Source organism: Parambassis ranga, chromosome 8 (assembly GCF_900634625.1).
Source record: "Parambassis ranga chromosome 8, fParRan2.1, whole genome shotgun sequence".
NCBI classification, from domain to species: domain Eukaryota; kingdom Metazoa; phylum Chordata; class Actinopteri; family Ambassidae; genus Parambassis; species Parambassis ranga.
Window position 1 is genome coordinate 3,171,359 of NC_041029.1, and position 26,259 is coordinate 3,197,617.

General features: G+C 45.6%; 2 protein-coding genes across 3 annotated transcripts; both read right to left on the bottom strand.

Moving 5' to 3' along the window:
* Positions 1-11,853: 11,853 nt before the first annotated feature.
* Positions 11,854-18,773, bottom strand: LOC114439345 (protein NLRC3-like). Its single transcript, XM_028411223.1, has 12 exons — positions 18,643-18,773; positions 18,257-18,460; positions 17,505-17,548; positions 17,170-17,406; positions 15,229-17,089; positions 14,829-15,002; positions 14,589-14,750; positions 14,313-14,486; positions 13,991-14,164; positions 13,687-13,860; positions 13,540-13,589; positions 11,854-12,752 (listed from the first exon to the last, which is right to left on the bottom strand). The coding sequence occupies exons 2-12, from the start codon at positions 18,445-18,447 to the stop codon at positions 12,229-12,231; spliced, it is 3,765 nt and encodes a 1,254-aa protein (XP_028267024.1). The 5' UTR covers positions 18,448-18,460; positions 18,643-18,773; the 3' UTR covers positions 11,854-12,228.
* On the bottom strand, positions 12,209-26,220 carry LOC114439340 (NLR family CARD domain-containing protein 3-like). Of its 2 annotated transcripts, XM_028411211.1 has the most exons (15): positions 26,077-26,220; positions 25,582-25,848; positions 25,249-25,335; positions 25,049-25,092; positions 24,714-24,950; positions 22,779-24,633; positions 22,489-22,665; positions 22,235-22,402; positions 21,980-22,153; positions 21,658-21,831; positions 21,354-21,527; positions 21,207-21,256; positions 19,598-20,136; positions 18,862-18,866; positions 12,209-12,228 (listed from the first exon to the last, which is right to left on the bottom strand). In XM_028411211.1, the coding sequence occupies exons 2-13, from the start codon at positions 25,806-25,808 to the stop codon at positions 19,610-19,612; spliced, it is 3,894 nt and encodes a 1,297-aa protein (XP_028267012.1). In that variant the 5' UTR covers positions 25,809-25,848; positions 26,077-26,220; the 3' UTR covers positions 12,209-12,228; positions 18,862-18,866; positions 19,598-19,609. The 2 variants fall into 2 exon arrangements, with proteins under 2 accessions (XP_028267012.1, XP_028267011.1); XM_028411210.1 differs by lacking the exons at positions 12,209-12,228; positions 18,862-18,866 and having other exon boundaries at positions 19,519-20,136.
* Between the last annotated feature and the right edge of the window lie 39 nt (positions 26,221-26,259).

A 26,259-nucleotide genomic window follows, 5' to 3' on the forward strand; every position in this document is an offset into this window, starting at 1 on the left:
ACATCTGTTTATATCATAGAACAGCTTACAAGTTTACATACTTAAGAAAGTAGCTTCTGTGCCAACACAGTCGCATGCTCCGCCTCTTTGCCCATATTTGGATTAACAGGGACTCAATGTAGCAAGTCCTGACACCCAGATACATGTTAGCACTTCCTGTCCCCTCACTGTGTCCCGAATGTTGTGAATGCATGTTAGTTGTTGTTGATAATGAAGAAATCTGATTGGCTGTAACTACAGAAACACATCATGAGGACAGACTAACTTGTGCGATTGTGTGTTTGGTGCTGAATTGTTCAGATTTGGACTTTATCACAATCGACCTGCTGACATTAGGGAATATTGGAAGTAGTAGCTGTATGAGCACATTAAACCCGCCTGTCTGGACTCTGTTGTTGTGCAGTTTCTCATAAAAATGAACCTGGAACAGTCAATAAACACTGTGCTGTACATCTGGCTGTGTTTTTGTGGTTTTATGTGTCTTTTCGGTGTGTGTCTGTGTGTGTGAGTGAGTGTGTGTCAGGCTGTGCAGCAAAGCAGAGAGACTCTGAGCATAAATCAGGATAAGTCTCGGCTCCTTCAAGGTTAATATGTACGAGCTACAGGCTCCTATATATCTCCACCATAATGAGCCATCAGCTGCCACGCTCCACAGACACCAGGCCAGACTCACTGTCAGAGGCACCGGCAGCTGCAGCAGCCTCTGCTGCTCCTACACGTGTGAGGGCTGAACAGCATGACACAGACCAGGTTCATGCAGATTACAGGGTTACAGCGCTACACTTCTACACACTGAGTGGTGCTTCTGATTTATCTGATTCAACATCAGTTTGAAGGAGAACTGGCGACCTTACAGGAGGAGAGACCGGTGGAGAAGAACCCTGTCCTCAAAGGTACAAGACCACTGATAAGACCTCGGACATGATCTAAGACAGCTCTTCAGCACGATGGAGGAGCTCAGTGATCACCATGACAACAGTGATGCTGATGATGTAGACATTCCAGACTCTAAAATATAAGAGTAGACTATAGCTCTACGTTAAGCCACAAATTTATCAGTCAGACTTCATCTATGCTTCATCTTCAGAGACAGAATTATGACAGAAGAGATTCATGTGGACTCTGATGGAGGCAGAGTGGACAGAAAACAGAGAGGAGGAGGCGGAAGCTCTAATTAAGGATAAGAGACTTTTTCTGTCTCTCTGCTTTCTTTTGTGAGCCTCAGCAACTTTTACAGCACTTCTTTTTTTCCCTCATTTACTGCAGTGGCAAGCACATCCCACACACACACACACACACACACACACACACACACACACACACACACACACTCCCCTCAGTGCCTCAGCCTGGGAGAGAGCTGCACAGTGTGCTGTCAGGGCTCCGATTCATATCACACACATGGAAGAGCTGCGTGTCTGCACACAAACACACACGTTTAACCAAAAAGAAGCCACAAACAGACAAAAACTCTGCAGGAGGAGGATCAGAGAGGAGCAGAGCAGAGAGGAGGAGGATAAGAGAAGAGCAGAGCAGGGAGGAGGAGGAGGAGGAGATGCTGGTGATGAAGGCAGCTGAAGACAAGAGAAGGAGGCGTCTATTAACATTCACACCCTGAGCCTCATATTACTGCTTCTCTTGTCCATCAGTTCTACCTGAGAGTTTAACACACACACACAGTTTGGATTCTGTCCTGCGTCACTCAGTGATTAGCTCTGGCTGAATGGACCAACACACAGCTGTTCTGATGTGAGGACGCTCTCCTCTGTTTGCTGTCATCACACTGATGTCTGAATGGGAGCAGTGATGATGGAGCGATGGACTCCTCTCTGATCATCACACTGATGTGATACCAAAGTTTTACTGTAATCACCTCCATTAGGCTCTGTAACATGGTTAGACAGCACAGAGAGCAGCAGAGGAGGCGGGCAGAGCAGAGGTTCAAGCTCTGAAGCTCTGAAGTCTGAAAACTGCAGCAGAACAGCTGAAAAATCTGCTGCAGGTATGAACAAATAACATACCGACACATGCACACAGCATGAGAGGAAGAGGAGGAAGAGGGTGCAGACAGGAACAGGAAGATGAAGAGCAGGAGGAGAGAAGGAGGAAGAGGGCGAGTCGAGGATGTGGCAGATGAAAGAGTAAAATGAGAAGAAGAGGAGGTCAGGAGAGAGAGGGGGAGACAGGGAGTTAAAGGAAGAGGAGGAGCAGAGGAGGAGGAAGAGAGAGGAAAAAGGGAGGGGAGAAAGTAGGAGAGGAAAAGAAAAAGGAAGAAGAGGACGAGGAGAGGAAGAGGCTAAAGAGGCTGTAAGTGAAAAGGTTAGAGAGAGGCTGAGGAGAAATCAATAGACAGAATGTTGACATAACCTTCTATTCATCCTGTATTAACCACACCCTTGTGACACACACACACAGCAGTCACCTAACTGCAACACATGTTCCCTCTTAACCTCAAACAGTCCCTTGTGAACTCCTGGATGATACATTACCGAGTGCACTCGACCTTGTGTCTCTGTGTGAGTGTGTGTGTGTGTGTGTGTGTGGGGGGGGGGGGGGGGGGGGTACTGTAAAACATAAATACTGCTGTAACCACAGATGCTCTTCTGTCCTGCATGTGAGCCTGTGTTCACCTGAAATCCTTCCCCCTCCTCTCACAGGGATTCATGATTCAACATGCAATCCCCCCCCCCTTTATGTTACTTCCATATGTTTTTCCATATGTGACAGTCACACTGTTTACACTGAAAGCTATTAAATACTTTAAGAGTTTGACAGGAAGTACATTCATGTAAGGAAAAGACAGACATCCAGTGTTAAAACTGAACATGTGATCCACCCTGATTTAAATACATAAATGCACATACATATATGAGCAGGTCGCCGAGGCCCCCGCCTTCGACTGCCACCCAATCCACTCTGCACCGGCCCCTTACGGTTCCTCCCACCGGTGGTGGGCCCATGGGAGGTCGGCCCCACGTCGCTCCTTCGGGCTAAGCCCGGCCGGGCCCCGTGGGGAAACGCCCGGCCACCAGGCGCTCGCATTCGAGCCCCAACCCCGGGCCTGGCTCCAGGGTGGGGCCCCGGCTGCGCCATACCGGGCGACGTCACTGTCCTTGATTTTCTTTGCTTCATAAGGGGATTTTTGGACCGCTCTTAGTCTGGCCCATCACCCAGGACCTGTTTGCCTTGGGAGACCCTGCTGGGGACATTAAGCCCCCGACAACATAGCTCCTAGGATCATCTGGGCACTCAAACCCCTCCACCACAGTAAGGTGGCGGTCCATGGAGGGGACTTCGGGATGCCTCCTGGACGCCTCCCTGGGGAGGTGTTCTGGGCATGTCCCACTGGGAGGAGGCCCCGGGGAAGACCCAGGACGCGGTGGAGAGACTATGTCTCTCGGCTGGCCTGGGAACGCCTGGTGTCTGGTGAGAGGGAAGTCTGGGTGTCCCTGCTTAGACTGCTGCCCCCGCGACCCGGCCCCTGATAAGCGGTGGAAGATGGATGGATGGATGGAAGTCAGACTTCGGCTTCATTTATCTTAGCATTATCTTAGCATCTTAGAGTCCCAGAAACCTGTTAGCATGTTAGCACTTCCTGTCCCCTCAGTGTGTGTGTTGTTAGTCAGATGTGTGTACACGAGCTCAGCAGGTTTTCATTCTACCACACACACAAAGGCTGAGCAGCATCAATGTACAGACTGACAGACTGACTCCTAGAATGAGCCCATCTGACAGACAGCTGGACCAGAAGTGGTCTTTAAACAGGACTATGATCCTGCAACAAATCCACAAATCAACATCTGAAAGGGCAGAAACAGACACTTCCTGTCTGTCAGAACGCCTCCAGATCCATCTCTGCTGTTTCTAAAATGTCCTCCTGCTGCTGATGGAAGAGAACCAGCTGACCTACATAGAGTGCAGCTACAGTAAAGCTGTAGGTGGTCTGAGCTGCTGCAGTCATTTGGACAGCAGGATGTGCCAACAACAATAAACACAGAGGACAGTCTGCTGCAGCAACGACACTAACAACTGACACACAGCAACGACTGACACGACAACAACTGACACACAGCCACGACTGACACGACAACAACTGACACACAGCCACGACTGACACGACAACAACTGACACACAGCAATGACACTAACAACTGACACACAGCAACAACACTAACAACTGACACAGCAACAACTGACACGACAACAACTGACACGACAACAACTGACACATGGCCTCGACTGACACACAGCAACAACACTAACAACAGTAACAACTGACGTATCACATCAACACACGTAGTTCAGAAAAAACAGCTCTTTGTGTGTGTGTGTGTCACAGCAGGGTAAAAGTATCACACAGTGATTCAGTCAATACAACTAAAACCATGATTGACCTTCTGTTTGGAAGGAAAAAGAATTTGTTTGGAGTCAAGTGTCCAGTCTGCCGTTCACTCTTCATTACAAACCAAAGTACAAATAATGGAACATGCCATAAATGCTCCAAAATATAAAGTAACCAAATAAAAATGGATAAATATATTTATTAACACTTTAACTGCTTTTTCCTTATCATGAATCAATTTGTAGATTTCTAAACGCAGCTTTACTCTTTCTTTATTGCTGTGCTTTTATTTATTTTTATAAGTGTGGGACAAAAGAAAAAAGAAGTTTGGGCAGCTAAACTTTAAATGTGGGCTAACTTTTTTAAATTTCACACATCAAGATGTCCAAATAACCAGATAAACACTGAAACATACGGTGACTACACTACTTTTGGCCTGTTTGCTCCTCCATGTGTTTGATCTGTTACATGGGTCGCCATGTTTACCAGCTAACGGCTAATTTAGGTTGAGGAAGCCCCGAGTGTGACATCAAACAGGTGATTGATCCGGCATCAATGAACACAATAAAGGATGGAGGACATCTTGAGCGCAGCTGCTATTAATGACGCTCAGGTCTGTTCCAGATTAAAGAGGATTCAGCCATCATTAATTTACACCTGCTCTGATGTGTTGTCCCATTAGAGCCGAGAAACGCCCACACTGTGTGAATGATGGATGATCTCCACCCAAACCATTCCCCAAAAACTCTGCCACCAAACCCTGTGTGTGTGTGTGTGTGTGGCCTCACAGAGAGCAGAGATACACTGATCCACAGTGAGAGCCACTGTTGCATGGCTCTTCCTGCATTTAATTAACAGAGCCTTTTATAATGAGGGCGTCTCTCAGACCTAATTACTGCAGCACGCTCATCCTCCGACTTCAGACCAATTACACACTCAACATTTAGCCTTTCTCTCTGCTGTTTCCTTCTAATTGGTCGTCTTGGGTTCTGGCTCTGTCTGTGAAAACATTCTATTTATTTTGGTCAACTTTTGGCTTTTATCACCCTTTCACACACTTTACGGTCAGACCGAGCAGCCTCTCTCACACACACACACATCTCACACCCGTCACTCAGCCCAACCCTGGAAACTCTGATTCTCTCCTCAGGAGAAACTCGCTTCCTGCTTTTAAAGCGACGATCAGGCTCATTAGGATCAGCTGCCCCGTCCCTGATCAGGCTGTAAGCTGAGCTCACACAGTCTGATCAGGACCGGCTGCTTCCTGTGACTCCTGGTTGCACAAATGCACTTTATATATATTTCATATATCACATCATTATTCTGCTAACATTAGCCCTGCTAACAGAGGCCATTTTAAAAACACTCAGGATGGAGTGATGGTGGAGGGGATGTCATGGGCACTGAGGTCCTGTCACCTTTGATTAGAGTGATGGGACCTTTTATAATGTGTGTGTGTGTGTGTGTCGTTGTGTGCACAAAGGTGTGTTGACGTGCCTCCCTGCACCTGCCCTCCAGCCACGGCTTCATTAAACATTTCATTAATGTCAAACATCATTTGTATCATCAGATTAAACTGGCCCACACACACACACACAAAGAAACACACACAACCAACATCAGAAAACGTATTCACAACACAAATAAAAGCGATGCTCTGTAAACAACGACACAGACTGCTCACTTTGTGCGTCAGTGTCTTTGTGCTGATCTGCACTCCAACAGAGAATTCAGTGATTTAGTGAAACAAAGACGATGCAGCGTCCAGCTGAGAAACATCATGGAAACTTTGTCCATATTCACACACAGTCAACAGTCTTTGTGCATCAGACCACTGCTCACACTGAAGCCTGATCCTTGCACAGACCCAGCATCCGTCCAGTCAGAGTGAGGATCCACAGCTGCAGGTCAGCAGCTAGCGGCTACTTTGCTTCCCTGTTTCCACAAACAGCTGCAGGCAGGAGGTCCAACCTCCTCACCGAGCAGGAGCTCAGAGTCAGAGTCAGAGGAGCAGGAAATGTTTCATTACATGGAAAAAAATCCTGGAATGCTCTATAAATGATTCAAATCCATACACCACTCATTTAAATTGGCTCTGCGACAACCAGACAGGACGCAAAGTGCTGAGCGGGCAGGAAGCCCTAATGAGGGCGCTGGTGGCAAGTGTGTGTCCGTGTGTGTGTTTGTGTGTGTGTGTGAGGCTGGAAAAGTCCTGCTCTGAAGGCCTAACAGCCACAGCCTTCATCAGGGCTGACGCAGTGACACCAAATCAGCTGATCCTGATCCACTGATGGAGACGTCGACCACAGAGAGGGCTTTAGCTCCATCAAGAAACAAAGCTAGCAGCTGCACCGTGTCACTGTGTGTGTGTGTTCACGCACCGCCCTGCGTCAAGTGTCCATGAAGAGGTTAATTTTCCACTCCAGTAACAAGCTCAGCTGATGACAGAACGTCTCGGGGGGCTTTTCCGCCCCCTCAGCCCTGCGTGCCCTGCAGGCTTTATTTAGCATTTAGCATTAGAGAAAAGTGCTGTGATTAAAGGGAAGTTTGGTGGATTTGATTAAAGGGGATGTGGAGTGGACCTGACTCAAGGGTTTATTTTTCTTTTTTTTTTTTTCCTCTATACTGATTAATTGGGATATTTCTCTTCCAACTCCTGAGGCCGAGGCAGAGTGCAGCGTCAGTTTTTCCTAAAACCCCAGCAGCCCGGCAGTGAGCCTCCTGAAGCGTTTAGCTGCCTGAAGTGTGGCTTAAATGCAACACCAGGATGATGGAGGACAATCGATAGTGGAGGGAGGAGGAGGAGGAGGAGAAGTTGGAAACAGAGGGCATGATGGGCGTTTTTTGGACTATTGTAAATTTTATAACTATTTACTACACCCTCAGACTCACAACTGTTCACTAAGATGGAGATGTTGCCATGACAACAGTGATGCTGCGGCTGAAACTTTCTGTTTAACTTTGGATCTGGACTGCAGTCCTTCCTGCTGTTTATGGCACTTCACGGAGTGACTGACATGTTGGGGGAGTTGGAGCAGGGTGGAGCTTCTCAAAATTAGGTGATGTGAGTGTGAAGGTTCGTTTCCTGTGACTATGTCACAGGGCTGTGAGCGAGGAGCCAAAGAGTGGAGAGAGTGATCGAAGACAAAGTGTTAAAATAGATGCAGAGTGATGTCATCAATCTCTTCTTCTCTGCTTCTAAATTGCTGCTATTTATAGGCTGTCGTCCAGGCTGCACCCGCCCGTCAGGAGGGCTCTCATTGGTCCAGAGAGAGGTCAGAGGTCAAGTGATTTAACTCCGATCGCAGACTGTGTGTCTCCTGTGTGTGTGAGAGAGGGATGATTTCTGCTCTGAGTGTGTGTGTGTGTGTGTGTGTGTGTGTCTCCTGCGGCTTCATTATCTGAGCAGAAGAATCACACAGAGGTGGCACGATCACCTTTTAATAGGAGTCCTTTCAGCAAAATGGAAAGAAACTAGATGAGGCAACACACACACACACACACACACACACACACACCAGTGAAATAAGACATTCCCTTCTACATTATCAGCAATAATGTCCTACAGTAAATAATTCATTGACCCACCAGTGGGTCATCCATGTGCACTTATTGGACGATTTGAGTCCAACAGTCCAACAGAATGTATGTGAAGCTTTGTGGAAGGAGCTAACTGTTCCAAATATTGAACAAGCTGCAGCTCCACATATGAAAACAGCCGACACAGTCAGCCCAGCAGCGCTAGCTTAGGAAGCTAGCAGCATCCTAATGTGAGCAGATTCTTACATTCTCATTGCAGGGACACATCAAGACAGGCAGCAGCTGAACAACAATTACACAACAATTACACAACACTGAGCAAGAGGAAATGATCACACCTGAGCTCCTAACAGTTCAACACAGACTACAACAAGGAAAATTGCCGTCTGCCACAAACCTCACCGCTCTTTTGTGCAGGCACTAAAACAAACAACCACAAGAGGGCGCACAGCTGTAAACAAAGAGTTTTTGTGTCATTTTTGCAGCTCCTTCATAACACTGCTGACAAGCAAGCAAGCTTTTTTTTCTTCTTTTAAGTGTGATCTTGGTTTAAATGGGTGGTCTTTGGTGTAGGCTGAACACCAGTGTGTGTGTGTGTGTGTGTGTGTGTGTGTGTGAACATGGTTTATCAGGCAAGCATGTGGTGGATGATATGAGAATTTTAACATGTCTATAAAATATACATCATACATGCAGTTGCGGATAAAATGCTGGACGATGTCAGTCTGTGTGTGTGTGTGTGTGTGTGTGCATGTTAATGTGTACTTAATGCAGTGTCCTAGTTTTTGCCTCGCAGTCTTTGAGGTCAACTAAGGAGCAAAGTTTCCACATCATGTAAAGAAGAATTGCACCCACAGGCGTACACACACACACACCACTCTCACATGTACACACACACACACAGCACAAACACAGACGTACACACAATTAATTTCTGTTCTTAATTCATATTGGTCATGCTGTCAGGATACATTTTCATAGAGGCAATTAAAGCAACATCATCATCATCCACATAATCAATGACAGCCACAAAACAAATAAAAGTCTCCACAGACCTGCAGGCACACACACACACACACACACACTCCTCTTCACATTAACACATTTTCTGGGAAACAGAGTCATGTTAAACAAAGACCCGGGCAGAGGACAGAGCGGTGTCACACACCATCACCACAGACAGGTCAGCACACGATGACACAGCCAAGATGGACACCACAGCCAGCAGGCGCACGCACACACACACACACACACACACACACACCACAAACAATTTATAATGAGTAAAGAGCAGACATCATGGGACCTGACGAGGGCCGGGGGTTCTAATCTGATTGGCTGTCACATGTACTCTGGTTGTCATGACGACGGCTGTCCCTGCAGGACAGTGGCAGCCAGCGCTCACCATGGAACCAAGCTGTGGCACACAGAAAGAGAACTTTTTAAGGTCTCTCTGTGGAGTTTAGTCCATAAAATTAATCTGAGGCAGCAAAAAGCTGGAAGAATGGAACCAACATCTGAACACAGCCCTGCTCTCATCACAGCCCAGGCTCACCTCCACAGTTCAACACAATGAGCCATCAGTTAGTGGACCAAGCTGGGTTAGCTTAGCCTTTAGCTTGATGCATCATATTCTGTGCTGACCTGTAATAACCTTCAGTGCCAGCAGGGGGAGACAAACACTCTTGACTATAGCTTTAGAGTGCACATGGCATTGCACACTGACACGTAACCTCCTCGTGTGACATGCTGTGTGTGTGTGTGTGTGTGTGTCTTTCATATTTCGATTTGCATTTGACTTTCTGATAATGTGCAATTTTTTGTTTCTTATGAGACAAAGAGTGAAGGGAAAAGAAGTAATGGTATTACTTTACACACACACACACACTCACAGACTGTAGGTGATTGGCTGCATGTTCCTGCCCTGGCTGCTGCTGCTGCTGCTGTAGTTGTTGTTAAAGCTGCATTTGGATGGAACCTTCTGGGGATGGGGATGAATCAAATATTCATGATAGCAAAGAAAGGAAACATCAAACTCTACAAGGCCCACTTCCGGCACACACACAAACACGCACACAGAGAAAAACAGAGCCAGAGAACAATAAGCTTGCATATATCACAGAGTGTAGTTCAGGATTACGTGCAGGACAGGTGAGCTCCTAAGTGATATCTTCAGGAAATGCAGGATGTTTTTTGTTTAATATTTTTATAAAATGCCTCCTTACATAATTCCTAAACTGCAATGATGCTGATACTAACCTGCAGTGCACGTCAGTCATGCTCTGGGTTTTATCTGCTGCTTTTGTTTCTGAAAAAATAAATAAAAGCTCTCACTTTCTGCGAGTTACTGTTGAGAGCTTGCTCTCTGAAATATTAATGCTAAAGTTAGCTTCATAAAGCCAGCTCACAAAAACTGTGCAAATAGAAAGGCAGGCTGACTCACCGTGTTAATAAAGCGCCGGGTGTCAGGCGTTTGTCCGTCTGACCACAGGTCGAAGAAACGCTGTAAAAATAAAACATCAACTCAAAGATGAGGTGATATACTGCCCTTTATTTTGTTTTAAAATGTATTTCTTTATAAATAATGATCTTAATAATCACATTGTTTTCTACATTTCTGATCTATAAGTTGTTATGGATATGACCACAGTGACGCTGCAGCAGTGAATCCCTTGTTGAGACGTGTTTGTGTGTCTGTGGAACTGTTACACTGAAACACGTGGGACATTTGCTTCAGTGCTTTTTGCAGACAGAGGTGACCACGGTTTATCGGGCAGATAAGTGTGATGATATGAGAATTAAATATATACATGCAGGTGCAGACAAAATGCTGAACGATGTCAGTCTGTGTGTTTGTGTGTGTTGGCATCCCATCTGGGAGCTTCACTGACCTAAAAGAGAGAAACAAAGTTGACAGCAGGTTTAAATGGCGGCCATTAAAGATTGATGTGGAGTTTAATGGTCCTGCTCTGACCAGCTGAACTCTGCAAACACTCCGTGGATAAGTTTGACTTTTTAACCTTCTAAAACTGTTAAAGCTCCTCAACCTTTGAAACATATGGGTGAGTCACCATGAGAATAAATAATATGCATAAATAATCTCAAACAGAAGGTGACTCATGCACGAAGGCTTTGGTCCTCTCTGAGAGGGAGTTTAGCTGGGTGTGTGTGTGTGTGTGTGTGTGTGTGTGTCCATCTGCTACAACATCCCTGTGCTCTTGAGATATTGTCAAATATAATGTTCTGACAATCTGAAAACAGCTGCAGAAAGCAGCACACTGACTGCACAGCCAGCACGCCTCCACCTGCTGCACCACCTTTTCCTGTTGAGGAGCTCCCTCTAGTGTTACATCACCAGAATGCAGACGAGTGTGCGTGTGTGTCTACATGGCTAAAACACTGAGTGTGGGTGTACCAGCAGGTAACAGTGAGTGTTTGTGTGAACCTGTGTGTGTGCGTGCGTGCGTGCGTGCGTGTGTGTGTGTGTGTGTGTGTGTGTGTGTGTGTGTGTGTGTGTGTGTGTGTGTGCGTGCGTGCGCGTGTGCGCGTGTGTGTGTCAGTGCACATCAGAGAACAACAAGGCTCCCGCTCAGCTGACACCTGAAAGGAATAAAAAGTGACAAAGCAGCCTCACACGGTGACGCTTCTGTGAGCAGCAGTCGTCACTGTGATGCTAGCATGGTGTTTATTTTAGTGCTCGTGTGCTTCACATGACGGCTGATGGCTTCACTGAACAACTAACACAAAGAAAACAATGAGCCTGTAAATACACACACACATAAAAGCTCAAAAATTATTCCAAAAATCAGCTGATTACTTCATAACACACAAACAACATGTTTCCAGACGGACCTGATTGTTAATGAAAGTTATTGAAGTCTGCTGCTGATTCAACTAAGGTAACATGAGCTGTTCAGTTCAAACATTTATTTAATAAATCATGTACAGTACAGGTGATAATTGTCGTGATTGTGATAAGTCGTAGCTTGTTTAGCCGGCAGAGATAAGCATGTTTTATTTATGTGACAGCAATGACGTCATTACAGCGACAGGAAATGATGGTGGGAGTGTCAAAGTGTTTACCTGATGACACTGAACTCCAGATGTAGCAGCAGGGAGTGAGTGGCTGAGTTCAGAAACAGCCTTCCTTCCACTATTTGTTAGCTTGTCCACCGTTTTTTGGATCCAAAATGTGACTGCAGAGTGCCCCGTGGGCCAGGAGGGTCAGAGACGAGACGTTGCTCGGACATTCTCGGGTCCGATCTCAGATGTTTTCTAAATTTGCTGCTGCTCTGTTTATGTTCTCTATCACAGCATGCTGTGGTAATGCAGCAAAATGTTTCCTTCTATATTTGTGCTTGTTTTATTTTAATGGAGGAGAACTGATCAACTCTGAACCCAGGATGGAGAGGTTCAGTGAAGGCTGTGTGCACAGTGTACAGGTGGGTCAGTGTGTCAGAGTGGACCTCAAAAAAGGACAGAACACCTGCCGGCTGGTCCACATACACCCCTATGACACTTTGTTTTAGAGGGAAATCCAGGATCCTGAAAGAGGAGTTGTTATAACAGTAGCCCCTGTCCTGAGTCCAGCACCAAGACTTTTCATTTCCTCCCAGAGAATATTCAGTGGAGCTGTCGTCCACCCTGCGTATGCTCTTATACGCCACTCCAACGTCAGCTGAATCACACTCCACCTCCCAGTAATGGCGGCCGCTCAGAGCCTCCTTACACAGAACCTGGCTGGTACAAAACCTGTCTGGATGCTCAGGATATGGCTGACCATCATTGACATAAGCTGCCATTTTGTTCTCATTGGTCAGCAAGACAGAAACACCTGCTGTGTTGGGGTCCAGAGTCAGATCACAGGCGTCTGCAAGCAGAAGAAACATCATGGTTCATTACAGACCTGAGGAAAATACAGCCCTCCTTTGTACGTGATTGAAATCAATCCCCTCGCTGTTCGGATTCAGCACAAATCTCTCCAGCTAGAGCCGGATACGGCTGTCACAGGCCGTCCACAACAAACACCATGTTTGAACATCACAAGTGCACTTGGCACCGTTCTACATTTGACTCTGTAGACATGTTGTCTTTGGGCATCACTGGCAGGAGGTCACCAAGGGGTGAAGGGCGCTCAGCTTGGTGTCCTCTGGATCCCAGGTCTGTCTTTTACAGATGACACGGTCATGTTGCTTTCACTAAGTCAAGACCTGTAGCTGTCAGGAGGATCAGCACCTCCACATCTAAGGACGTGCTTCTCAGATGACAACTGACTCAGTATCCCATACTCCCCCTACAGAAAACCCTAAGGGAATCAGTCACATGCCTCCTCCAAATACTTTAAACATACAAGACTGGTTGGTGAACTCCCATGCCCCCTCTAGGATCCTGGTGGGATCAACTCTTCCACAGCCAGGACAGGATCCCTATTATTCCTCTTCAATCAGAGATTTAACTTTTGAAATAACTCCTTCTACAAACTGTATTTCAAACACCAAAAACAGACTCTGCTGCTCTTCATCTTGTATCTTTGTGTCTGTTTATCATTTCTGTGTATGACTTATGAACTAAACTGTGCTACTAGCATGGCAGTCTTCTGCCTGGCTACTTCAGCTCCCCTGCAAACATACATGTCAGATCATTTCAGAAAAACTTACACTGTCTCAGGAGCTTCAGGTCAACCCAGCACTCTTCGTTTTGGTCCACACTGATGGGAAATAAAAAGGCAGCAGGTGACAACATGGTCACATGGTCCTGTAAATCAGCATCAGAGTCATTCCAAACATTTCCTTGTTCAAGCTTACTTTAGACGTTCCAGACTGCAGCCTGAATCCTCCTGTATGTCAGTCAGCAGCTGGACTCCCTGATCTGTGAGATGGTTAAAGCTTAAGTCCAGCTCTCTGAGGCTGCAGTGGTCAGACCTTAGAGCCGAGGCCACAGAGGAACCTCCATCTGTTGTCACTTTACAGAAGGACAACCTGCAGAAATCACACAGCAGGAACCTTACAAGTGTGGAGGTACATGTTCACTTAGTGACCAGCCCAGGACCCATCAAGTGAGTCAGTCATCAGGCTCCTCACAGACACATGCTGCTCTTTGTTAACTGACCTGAGGGTTCTCAGACCACAGTGTGGGCTCATCAGGGCACCACAGAGCGCCTTCACTCCTGAGTCCTGCAGCTCATTGTAGCTCAGGTCCAGTTCTGTCAGACGGGAAGGTTTGGAGCTGAGAGCTGAGGCCAGCGTCTCACAGCCTCTCTCAGTGAGTTTGTTGTGACTGAGTCTGAGGGAAATATCATTTCATTGATCCATATTAGCAACATGGAGAGCAAGCCAACAATCACCTCAACTCTGGGAGCTGTAACTAGAAAGCTCATCCTAGCTAAGGAACATGGCTACACTACAAGCTGCTAAAACAGTGGAGTATTTACCTGAGTGTCTCCAGGGGGCAGATTGAGCTCATCAGGCCCACTGAGAGGATTTCCATTTCTGAGTCTTTAAAATTGCTGTAACTCATCTCCAGCTGTCGTAGGTAAGACGAGCTGGACGAGATTGCCGTCACTATCTGCTGGCAGATCTCTGCAGTCTGAGGATTCCGGTTCAGTCTTTTGGAACAATGTGCATAAAATGACAAAAAGTAGGTATACATAAATACAATAAGCCTCCCACTTCTACCATCATAAACCAAAAACACTGCAACAACTGACCTGAGCTGCTCCAGTTTAGAGCAGCCAAGCCCAACAGACAGCACAGTGAGCAACGAGCCCTGCAGGATGTTAGTACTCAGCTCCAGTTCTCTCAGATTCGTGACGAGGGATTTGAGAGCTGATGCCAACGATTTACTTCCACTGAACGAATAACCAGAGAGGCTGCAAACACGTCACCAAACAACCATCAAACAGAAAATAAGCACAGGTTACGTGAGTACTAAAGAAGTTTATACAAACCTGAGAGCTTCCAGTTTACTCTGAGCATTCAGCAGTCCATCAGTCAAAAGCTTTGGACTTTCAGGGTAGAAAGTGCAGTCTGTCAGGTGGAGCTCAGTCAGCACAGAGTGTGGCGTCTGAAGAGCTGAGCGGATGGGTTCAGTAAGCCATGTATCGAGATCCACACCAGATATTCTGTAGACATTTTAAATGTACAATTTAGAGTTATACATGTAAAGAGTTTTCAGAGGGACTCCAGCATATCTAAACATGTTTTAGAAGGGTTTCAACAGGAGAGCTGGACCATTCCAGTGAACATTGTTATTCAGAAAAAGATAAAATGTGATGTTATCCAGATCTTTATTTGCTACCAACAATGATAAACTGATTTAATGAAATCCAGCTTAAATGACTGACTCACCGCACTATTCTGCAGTTCCTCACAGCTGGGAGAAGTCTGAAAATACCTCTTGTTGAAGGTCTGAATTTCATCAGGTTGAACTCATCGAGAGGAATGTTTGACATGAGAATCAGGTGGGCCAGAGCTGAGCACTGAACAGGGGTGAGCTGGTTTTCAGGATCATGGTTTGGTTTCAGATACTGCTGCACTGTCTGATGCACAGAAGTGTCTTTGAGCTCAGTCAGACAGTGGACAAGGTTCAGACATCTCTCAGGCGAGCAGTCCAACAAATCTATATTTAACAAACTGGTCTTAATCTTCTCAACAACGGCTGAGTGTTCCTCCTTCTGCTCAATCAGGCCTTGAAGCAGATTCTGTGTGGATTGTAGAGACATGCCGACCAGGAACCTAAGGAACATGTCCAGTTCTCCTGTCTTTCTCTCACAGGAATTAGCTATTGATATTTCTATCAGCTCATCCAAAGGTAGAGCTTCTGGCTCATTTTCTAGGATGGACTGGAGCTCTTCCTCAGACCCCTTCAACAAGAACTCCTTAAGGCTTGGAGAATCTATCTTTTTCCTGGCAAAGCTGTAGTACACAAAGAGAGCCGCCAAGTACTCCTGAACGGTCAGATGCACAAAGCAGTAAAGCTTCCTTTTGTACAGCACGCTTTCCTCTTTAAAAATGGCTGTACACAATCCAGAGTGCACGGCAGCCTTGTCTGTATCAATGGAATACTTCTTCAGATCCTCCACAGTAAAGATGATTTTTTTTTCTATTAGCTGCTCAAAGGCCATCCTGCCTAATTTGAAAATAAAGTCTTCATTAGTCTTGATGATTGCTCCTATATCTGGCTCATCTTCTTGTTCATACTTTTCAGTTGCTCTCCTCAGCTGATACAGGAGGAAGTGTGTGTACATCTCAGTCAGAGTTGTAGGTATCTTTATATTTTCATCTTCAGTATTGCTCATTTTTTTCACCAAATACTCAAAAACTTTGGCTGCAATCCAGCAGAAGAGCGGTATGTGACACATGATGTACAAGCTTCGTGACATAGTAACGTAACCAATGATTCTTTCAGCTATGGTCTTGTCCTCGACTCTCTTCTTGAAGTACAGAATTTTTTGTTCATCACTGAATCCTCTGACTTCTGTCCACTGGTCCACAAACTGACGAGGGATGCGCTGAACTGCTGCCGGTCTTGAGGTTATCCACACAAGTGCAGAGGGAAGAAGATGTTGAACCCGGATAAGGTTTGTCACGAGTACGTCCACCGACGATTTCTTTGTGGCGTCTGTCAACCTGTTGGTTTTTTTAAAGTTCAGTGGGAACTGGCTCTCATCAAGACCATCAAGGATGAACAAAACTTTGCAAGTAGCAAATATTCTGGCAATTTTTATGTCCTTAAGCTCTGGTTGGAATTCTTTCACAAGCATCTCAAGGCTATACTGGTCATCTTTGAGCAGATTAAGCTCTCTGAACGGCAACATAAAGATGAAGTCCAGGTCCTGATTTGCTCTCCCATCCGCCCAGTCCAGGATGAACTTCTTCACAGAAACGGTTTTTCCGATGCCAGCGATCCCCTTTGTCATCACTGTCCTGATTTCTTTTACATCTTTGGCCCTGCCAGATGCTCCAGTGTCTTCCTTTTTAAAAATGTCATTGCACATGATTTTGGCGCCCTCTGCTGTTTGCCTACTCGTCTTCTGTTCAATCTCCCAGATCTCATGTTGTTCATTGACACTCTCAGCCTCTCCTTGTATGATGTGAAGCTCTGTGTAAATTGTGTCCAAGGACCTTTCAGCTTTTTCAAAGTCTTCAAAGTTCCATAATGAAAGTTTCCTCAGATATTCTTTGTGCCTTCTGATGATGACCTCCACTGCTGCAGGAACAGAAGACAACACGTTCATGCATTGAAGTCAACCATATCATTCAAACAAACACACCGTGGAGATCACATACTTTCACATGTGTCAGGCTGAAGATTGTGGAGAATTGTGTAAAAGGCAGATTTGGCTGCTGTACATGACAGGGCCCTGTAGAGCTCCCTCATCTGATCCTGGGTTGTCATATTGGCTCTGATTCTGTCGTACATTTCCTGTTGGATTATATTCCGGTCAAGCATCTCATCTGCTATTTGCATCACTAAAGTGACGCTCTGAATGAGCTCCGCCCTGTGGCTGTCCACCCAGGCAGCTTCTGTTAAAACAGAGAAAACACACATTACAATAACAGCATCACAACTGATGACAATCACTCAGTCAAGAGAGTGTTTCACCACAAAAACACCAACTCACCTTTCTCCTCTGTGATGGCTGACGCAGCATCAGAGAGGTGAGGACTGACAGGATAAGACAATGTTTGATTACAGAGTTAAACATTTAAATACTCTTATGTTCATATCCAAGACATATACAATCACAGGTGTGATTGGTGAGGGTGCTGCCTGAGGCAGAGGGAGATCAACTGGTGGAACCTGCAGACATAAAGTTGTCACCTGGCTGAGGGCCTGATCACAGACTCGCACTCCCATGAGACAAACAGGACACAGACAAACAGGAAATCATTTCTGCCTGTCGCCACCAAACTACTACGACAATGTACAGCGTCTACACACACAGAGGTGGTTTAGATACAAATCTGGGGTGTTGTACTTTTATATTTATAGTTTTTTAGATCAATCCAAACAGTGAGGTCTGCATCAAGGTGATGGTCTCTGTGTTTTAACTGCTGCTGTTGGATGACCTGGAAAAGGGTCACACTCTTACAGGGGATGACCTGCTGACCTCAGAGTGCTATGAGGAAATCAACAAGATTCAGAGTCCACCATGGTCCCCCTGCTCAGCCGATGTCCATCTTTAGACTGATACCTCATCGCTGCTGAGGAGTCTCCTGTAACTGCTGGACATGGTGTGTTCATGTAGAGACTGTGGTGACGATTATGTGACTTCATCTGCCTCAGGCCACTAACTTCTCAATCACCCCCTGCTTATTATCTCTGTGAGATAAACTCTTTAAATATGAATCATAAAACTGATTAAAGCCTCACCTGCTGATGTCTGAAGTCATGTGACTCCACTCATTGCAGCCATGTTTGTCAGCAGCTGTTTCTGCTCTGCCTTCCTGTGCAGCCATATCCTCCTGCAGGGAACAGTCGCTCTCACGCCTCACTTTCTTTTGGTTGAGGCTGTCGCTGGACGTTGTTTTACCCCTCCTGACTGCAGAGCATTTGCTCTCCATTGTGTCTGAGGTTCTTTTAGAAAGTGAAAGGAAAAGTAAAAACAATGTTGAATCGCTGTTACATTCATCTGTTACATAAATTGTAGGTAGGGCTTTTAGTTTTACTACAATAATTGAGATTTGCAGTAGTTTTAACAGCTCTAACTTTACCCACAGACTCCTGCATCTTTGGTGCATGTTTAAATGTCTTCTTACCTTTATGTCTGAAGACCCCAGGCTGCAGCACGCAAGGAAAAATGTTGCATTGTAAGAGTCTGTGGAAGTGAACTTGTAAACAACACAAAGAGAACGTTTGTACACATGAAGCGGTGTGTGTGAACCGTCCTGTGAATGTGTGTGTAACGAGAGAGGGAGGAAGAGAGTGAAAAGGGGGAGGGGGGCAGGAAGGCAGGAGAAGATAACGTTCGTCCCTACGTTATCTTGTACGAATCCTTTCAAAATAATGTAACAGAGCACTTTTAGTTGTAAAATAAAAAAACATGTGTCACAAAACAATCCAAGAAACTAAAGAGTTCACAGATTTCTAAAAAAAAAAAAATAATAATAACAAAGTTAATGTTGGAAGAAAGAACGACACTCCTTCCCCGTGTGCGAATCTAACCCAGACCTGCGGACCCTTCACTGGTATTGCTGCACAGAGAGGTCAAAGACGAAACTTTTGGTAATAGTGCTTGATTTTCTTGAATAAATAAATAATAAAATATTTCTGTTTTATTTGTTTGATTAGATTCTCTTTGTCTGCTTTCAGGATATTTTTACTGATCTTTACACACACAGAGACGTAGACGTGGTGAACTCCGTCAGGTGTGGGGAGGAAAATGATGGATGGTTTGAGATGTGACCCCGTTCTTGTGCTGTGGGGGGAGCTGGTGGTGCACACAGTGAGTGAAGAGGTCACAGCGGTGAGGAAGAGCCTTCAGATTATGTTCACTACATAACACTAACAGAGCACTGATCCACATTGCACCAGTGTGATACATCCTCACCATGTTGCATCTTGTTGATACCCTTCTCAATAATGTGTTACAGAGATAGATGAACAGATATTTTATTGATCTCCAGAGAGGAAATTCAGGATATATGAAAATGATACAGCTCTGTCTTATTTGGTTTCATGTTGCACCCTTTGCTCCTGCAGCTTTCCCCTTACTGTTGTTTCCTTCTATATTTGTGCTTGTTTTATTTCATGGAGGAGAACTGATCCATCAACTCTGAACCCAGGATGGAGAGGTTCAGTGAAGGCTGTGTGCACAGTGTACAGGTGGGTCAGTGTGTCAGAGTTGACTTCAAAAAAGGACAGAACACCTGCCGGCTGGTCCACGTACACTCCTATGACACTTTGTTTTGGAGGGAAGTCCAAAAACTCGACACAGGAAGTGCTATCCAAATAGCCCCTGTTGTAAGTCCAGCACCAAGAGTTTTCATTCTGTCCCAGAGAATATTCACTGGAACTGTCTGCAGCCCTGCGTATGCTTCTATACGCCACTGCAACGTCAGCTGAATCACACTCCACCTCCCAGTAATGGCGGCCGCTCAGAGCCTCCTTACACAGAACCTGGCTGTTACTAAACCTGTCTGGATGCTCAGGATATGGCTGATCATCGATGACATAAGCTGCCATTTTGTTCTCATTGGTCAGCAAGACAGAAACACCTGCTGTGTTGGGGTCCAGAGTCAGAGCACAGGCGTCTGCAAGCAGAAGAAAAATTAAGGTTTATTACCGACTAATCATCTGACATGCAGTCTTAGCAAACGTCTGGAGAATATAAAAACACCCACAAAGGAGCGACTCTCCCTGTGTGGAGTGCAAGATGAGCTCCACCTTCAAACTTTTTTACACAACAGTCCACATTGTTTTTTTTCACCTCTTTTCAAATGACTTGGATATCTGATACTGGAAACACTGAAGTGTTTGTCACAGACTCACACTTCAGAAACTAAAGTCTGATCAGTAAAAGTCTGTTTGCACAAATGTAGCTCTCAGCGTAAGTTCAATCAGGAAGACTCTGTTTCCCATCATTCACCATTTATCCCTATCTGCTTCCTAATCTTTCTCCCTCTATCCCTCACTCCTCTGCTCCCCCTCTCTTCCGCTCTCTTAGTCAGGTGCTTAATAGAAAGCACCTCCCTCACCAATCAGCTGTCGCTTTCCATCCCTCTCCTGACCAATCACAGCTTAGCACGAAATTTAAAAGTCTTCGTCTCTTCTCCAGCTGTCTTCTGATCGAACCCGGCAACCCTCCTCCACCCCAAGCACCACCAGATCCACGCCAGTAAGGCCTCCTATCTCCTGCCCTCCAGCTCTCCACCACCACCAGGTCTAGACCCCGGGGGGGATCTTATGATCCAGCGGCCTCTCCTCTTGCGTTTCCCCCCTTTCCGGATGTGGTCTTCACGATGGGGTCTAGGACGCCAATGCACATTCAAACTTTGTACTTAATAAATCTTTCTCATTCAGTTCGCTGAGTCTCTCATGATTGAAATGTTCTTAGTCTCACGTATATTCAGGTCTGACTAACAGGGGCTAAAGGTCAGCTGCCCTGTGATGATCTTTGATTCATGTCTTTTGTTTTCGTGGAAGACTTTTGGAAGGGTGTTTCCTCCTTTCCTTGGGTAAAGGCTGGTCCAGTATAACATATGCTAAAGGAATCATTGAAGCTCCTTTCTTTTGTATTTAGAGAATCCAGAATGCAGTCTTCTGCCAGGTGACTTCAGCTCCCCTGCAAACATACATGTCAGATCATTTCAGAAAAACTTACACTGTCTCAGGAGCTTCAGGTCAACCCAGCACTCTTCGTTTTGGTCCACACTGATGGGAAATAAAAAGGCAGCAGGTGACAACATGGTCACATGGTCCTGTAAATCAGCATCAGAGTCATTCCAAACATTTCCTTGTTCAAGCTTACTTTAGACGTTCCAGACTGCAGCCTGAATCCTCCTGTATGTCAGTCAGCAGCTGGACTCCCTGATCTGTGAGATGGTTAAAGCTTAAGTCCAGCTCTCTGAGGCTGCAGTGGTCAGACCTCAGAGCCGAGGCCACAGAGGAACCTCCATCTGCTGTCACTTTACAGAAGGACAACCTGCAGAAATCACACAGCAGGAACCTTACAAGTGTGGAGGTACATGTTCACTTAGTGACCAGCCCAGGACCCATCAAGTGAGTCAGTCATCAGGCTCCTCACAGACACATGCTGCTCTTTGTTAACTGACCTGAGAGTTCTCAGACCACAGTGTGGGCTCATCAGGGCACCACAGAGCGCCTTCACTCCTGAGTCCTGCAGCTCATTGTAGCTCAGGTCCAGCTCTGTCAGACGGGAAGGTTTGGAGCTGAGAGCTGAGGCCAGCGTCTCACAGCCTCTCTCAGTGAGTTTGTTGTGACTGAGTCTGAGGGAAATATCATTTCATTGATCCACATTAGCAACATGGAGAGCAAGCCAACAATCACCTCAACTCTGGGAGCTGTAACTAGAAAGCTCATCCTAGCTAAGGAACATGGCTACACTACAAGCTGCTAAAACAGTGGAGTATTTACCTGAGTGTCTCCAGGGGGCAGTTTGAGCTCATCAGGCCCACTGAGAGGATTTCCATTTCTGAGTCTTTAAAATTGCTGTAACTCATCTCCAGCTGTCGCAGGTAAGACGAGCTGGACGAGATCGCCGTCACTATCTGCTGGCAGATCTCTGCAGTCTGAGGATTCCGGTTCAGTCTTTTGGAACAATGTGCATAAAATGACATACAGTAGGTATACATAAATACAATAAGCCTCCCACTTCTTGCAACAACTGACCTGAGCTGCTCCAGTTTAGAGCAGCCAAGGCCAACAGACAGCACAGGGAGCAACGAGCCCTGCAGAACGTTACCACTCAACTCCAGTTCTCTCAGATTTGTGACGAGGGATTTGAGAGCTGAGGCCAGATTTTCACACTCTGTGTCTGTAAATCCAGAACCGGAAAGGCTACAAACACATCAGAAAAACAGGTGGACCTGAATATTCATATACTTCAAGAATAACAAGGAAAAGAGAATAATCGAGTTACTCACCTGAGAGCTTCTAGTTTGCACTGAGCATTCTTTAGTCCTTCAATCATGACCTTTGGAGACTTGTTACCAAAAGTACAGTCTGTAAGGTGCAGCTCGGTCAGCACAGAGTTTGGCATTTGCAGAGCTATAGAGATAAGTTTAGCAAGCACACACACTAAAGTGTGTATACCTGTGATTCTACAGAAGATAGAAGAGAGATTAGTTCATAGTCTTAGAGGGGTGTGAAACATCTGCTGGCAAATCATAATGCAGACCTGAACAGACAAGAACGGATCAAGTGACTGACTCACCGCACTATTCTGCAGTTCTTCACAGCTGGGAGCAGTCTGAAAATACCTCTTGTTGACGGTCTAAATTTCATCAGGTTGAACTCATTGAGAGGGGTACTAGACCTTAGAATCGCATCAGCCAGAGCTGAGCACTGAACAGGGGTGAGCTGGTTTTCAGGATCATGGTTTGGTTTCAGATACTGCTGCACTGTCTGATGGATGGAAGTGTCTTTGAGCTCAGTCAGACAGTGGACAAGGTTCAGACATCTCTCAGGGGGGCAGTCCAACAAATCTATATTTACCAAACTGGTCTTAATCTCTTCAACAACGGCTGAGTGTTCCTCTTTCTGCTCAATCAGGCCTTGAAGCAGATTCTGTGTGGATTGTAGAGACATGCCGACCAGGAACCTAAGGAACATGTCCAGTTCTCCTGTCTTTCTCTCACAGGAATTAGCTATTGTTATTTCGATCAGCTCATCCAAAGGTAGAGCTTCTGGCTCATCTTCTAGGATGGACTGGAGCTCTTCCTCAGACCCCTTCAACAAGAACTTCTTAAGGCTTGGAGAATCTATCTTTTTCCTGGCAAAGCTGTAGTACACAAAGAGAGCCGCCAAGTACTCCTGAACGGTCAGATGCACAAAGCAGTAAAGCTTCCTTTTGTACAGCACGCTTTCCTCTTTATAAATGGCTGTACACAATCCAGAGTGCACGGCAGCCTTGTCTGTGTCAATGGAATACCTCTTCAGATCTTCCCCAGTAAAAATGAATTTTCTTTCTGCCAGATGTTCAAATGCCAACCTGCCCAAGTTTAGGATGAACTGTTTGTTAGACCTGACGATTGCCTCGGTGTCTGACTCATCTTCATGTTCATACTTTTCAGCTGCTCTCCTGAGCTGAAACAGGAGGAAGTGTGTGAACATCTCAGTCAGAGTTGTAGGTCTCTCTGTATTTTCATCTTCAACATCATCTGTATTCTGCAACAAATACTCAAAAACCTTGGCTGCAATCCAGCAGAACAGCGGTATGTGACACATGCTGTATAAACTCTCTGACTCGGTAACGTAACCAATGATTCTTTCAGCTATGGTCTTGTCCTCGACTCTCCTCTTGAAGTACAGAATTTTTTGTTCATCACTGAATCCTCTGACTTCTGTCCACTGGTCCACAAACCGACGAGGGATGCGCTGAACTGCTGCCGGTCTTGAGGTTATCCACACATGTGCAGAGGGAAGAAGATGCTGAACCCGGATAAGGTTTGTCACGAGTACATCCACCGACGATTTCTTCGTGGCGTCTTTTAATATTGTGTTTGTTTTAAAGTTCAGTGGGAGCTGGCTCTCATCAAGACCATCAAGGATGAACAAAACTTTGCAAGTAGCAAATATTCTGGCAATTTTTATGTCCTTAAGCTCTGGTTGGAATTCTTTCACGAGCATCTCAAGGCTATACTGGTCATCTTTGACTAGATTAAGCTCTCTGAATGGCAACATAAAGATGAAGTCCAGGTCCTGATTTGCTCTCCCATCCGCCCAGTCCAGGATGAACTTCTTCACAGAGACGGTTTTTCCAATGCCGGCGATCCCCTTTGTCATCACTGTCCTGATTTCTTTTACATCTTTGCCCCTGCCAGATGCTCCAGTGTCTTCCTTTTTAAAAAGGTCATTGCACTTGATTTTGGCGCCCTCTGCTGTTTGCCTACTCGTCTTCTGTTCAATCTCACAGAGCTCATGTTGTCCATCAACAACCTCTCCTTGTATGATGTGAAGCTCTGTGTAAATTTTGTCCAAGGACCTTTCAGCTTTTTCAAAGTCTTCAAAGTTCCATAATGAAAGTTTCCTCAGATATTCTTTGTGCCTTCTGATGATGACCTCCACTGCTGCAGGAACAGAAGAGAACACGTTCATGCATTGAAGTCAACCATATCGTTCAAACAAACACACCGTGGAGATCACATACTTCCACATGTGTCAGGCTGAAGATTGTGGAGAATTTTGTAAAAGGCAGATTTGGCTGCTGTACATGACAGGGCCCTGTAGAGCTCCCTCATCTGATCCTGGGTTGTCATATTGGCTCTGATTCTGTCGTACATTTCCTGTTGGATTATATTCCGGTCAAGCATCTCATCTGCTATTTGCATCACTAAAGTGACGCTCTGAATGAGCTCCGCCCTGTGGCTGTCCACCCAGGCAGCTTCTGTTAAAACAGAGAAAACACACATTACAATAACAGCATCACAACTGATGACAGTCACTCAGTCAAGAGAGTGTTTCACCACAAAAACACCAACTCACCTTTCTCCTCTGTGAGGGCTGACGCAGCATCAGAGAGGTGAGGACTGACAGGATAAGACAATGTTTGATTACAGAATTAAACATTTAAGTACTCTTATGTTCATATTCAAGACATATACAATCACAGGTGTGATTGGTGAGGGTGCTGCCTGAGGCAGAGGGAGATCAACTCTACACAAAAAGCACAAGAGTGTTCATACTGTTTCTGTTGTTGGTCATCACAAACTGGAAGTCGGCACTGTCTGACAAAATGGGTGACATCAGAAGTGGAGGGAGCATGTTGGAACCTGCAGACATAAAGTTGACACCTGGCTGAGGGCCTGATCACAGACTCTGACTCCCATGATGCACCACAGACAAACAGGAAATCATTTCTGCCTGTCGCCACCAAACTACTACGACAATGTACAGCATCTACACACACAGAGGTGGTTTAGATACAATCTGGGGTGTTGTACTTTTATATTTATTATAGATTTTTATTGTAAGATAAACTCTTTAAATGTGAATCATAAAACTGATTAAAGCATCACCTGCTGATGTCTGCAGTCGTGTGTTCATGCACCAGAGCATGACTCCACTCATTGCAGCCATGTTTGTCAGCAGCTGTTTCTGCTCTGCCTTCCTGCGCAGCTGTATCCTCCTGCAGGGAACAGTCGCTCTCACGTCTCACTGTGGTGGAAACTTCCTTTTTCCTCAGGTCGGGGCTGTTGTTGGACATCGTTTTACCCCTCCTGAGTGCAGAGCATTTGCTCCCCATAGTGTCAACTCTTCAGCGTCACCTCCAGAGATTCAGTCATCTGGAAAGTATTTGAAAGTCACCACTACATGTACCACAGTTTATTGTTGCGGTTTTATAACTGACATGCTTGTTGTAGAAAGTGAAAGTAAAAACCATGTTTGATCTTTATCCATCCAGTGTTTAACTGTTAAGTACAGTATGTTGCAGTCTAACTACAACAGACTTCATGGCCATAAAACAGAAGTGGACAAGTGCATATATGGTTAATGTTTAAATATTATCTTACCTTTGTGTCTGATGTCCTTCAGCTGCACAACTCAACCAGAAATGCTGCATTTTATAAGTCTGTACCATTATCAACTTTAAACAAAAACATGGCTAAGAAAACTTTTGTAGACACGACGCAAGAGTTTGGGGGGGGGAGTGTGGACCGTTCTGAGAGTGTGTGTGTGTGTGTGAGGCAGGGAGA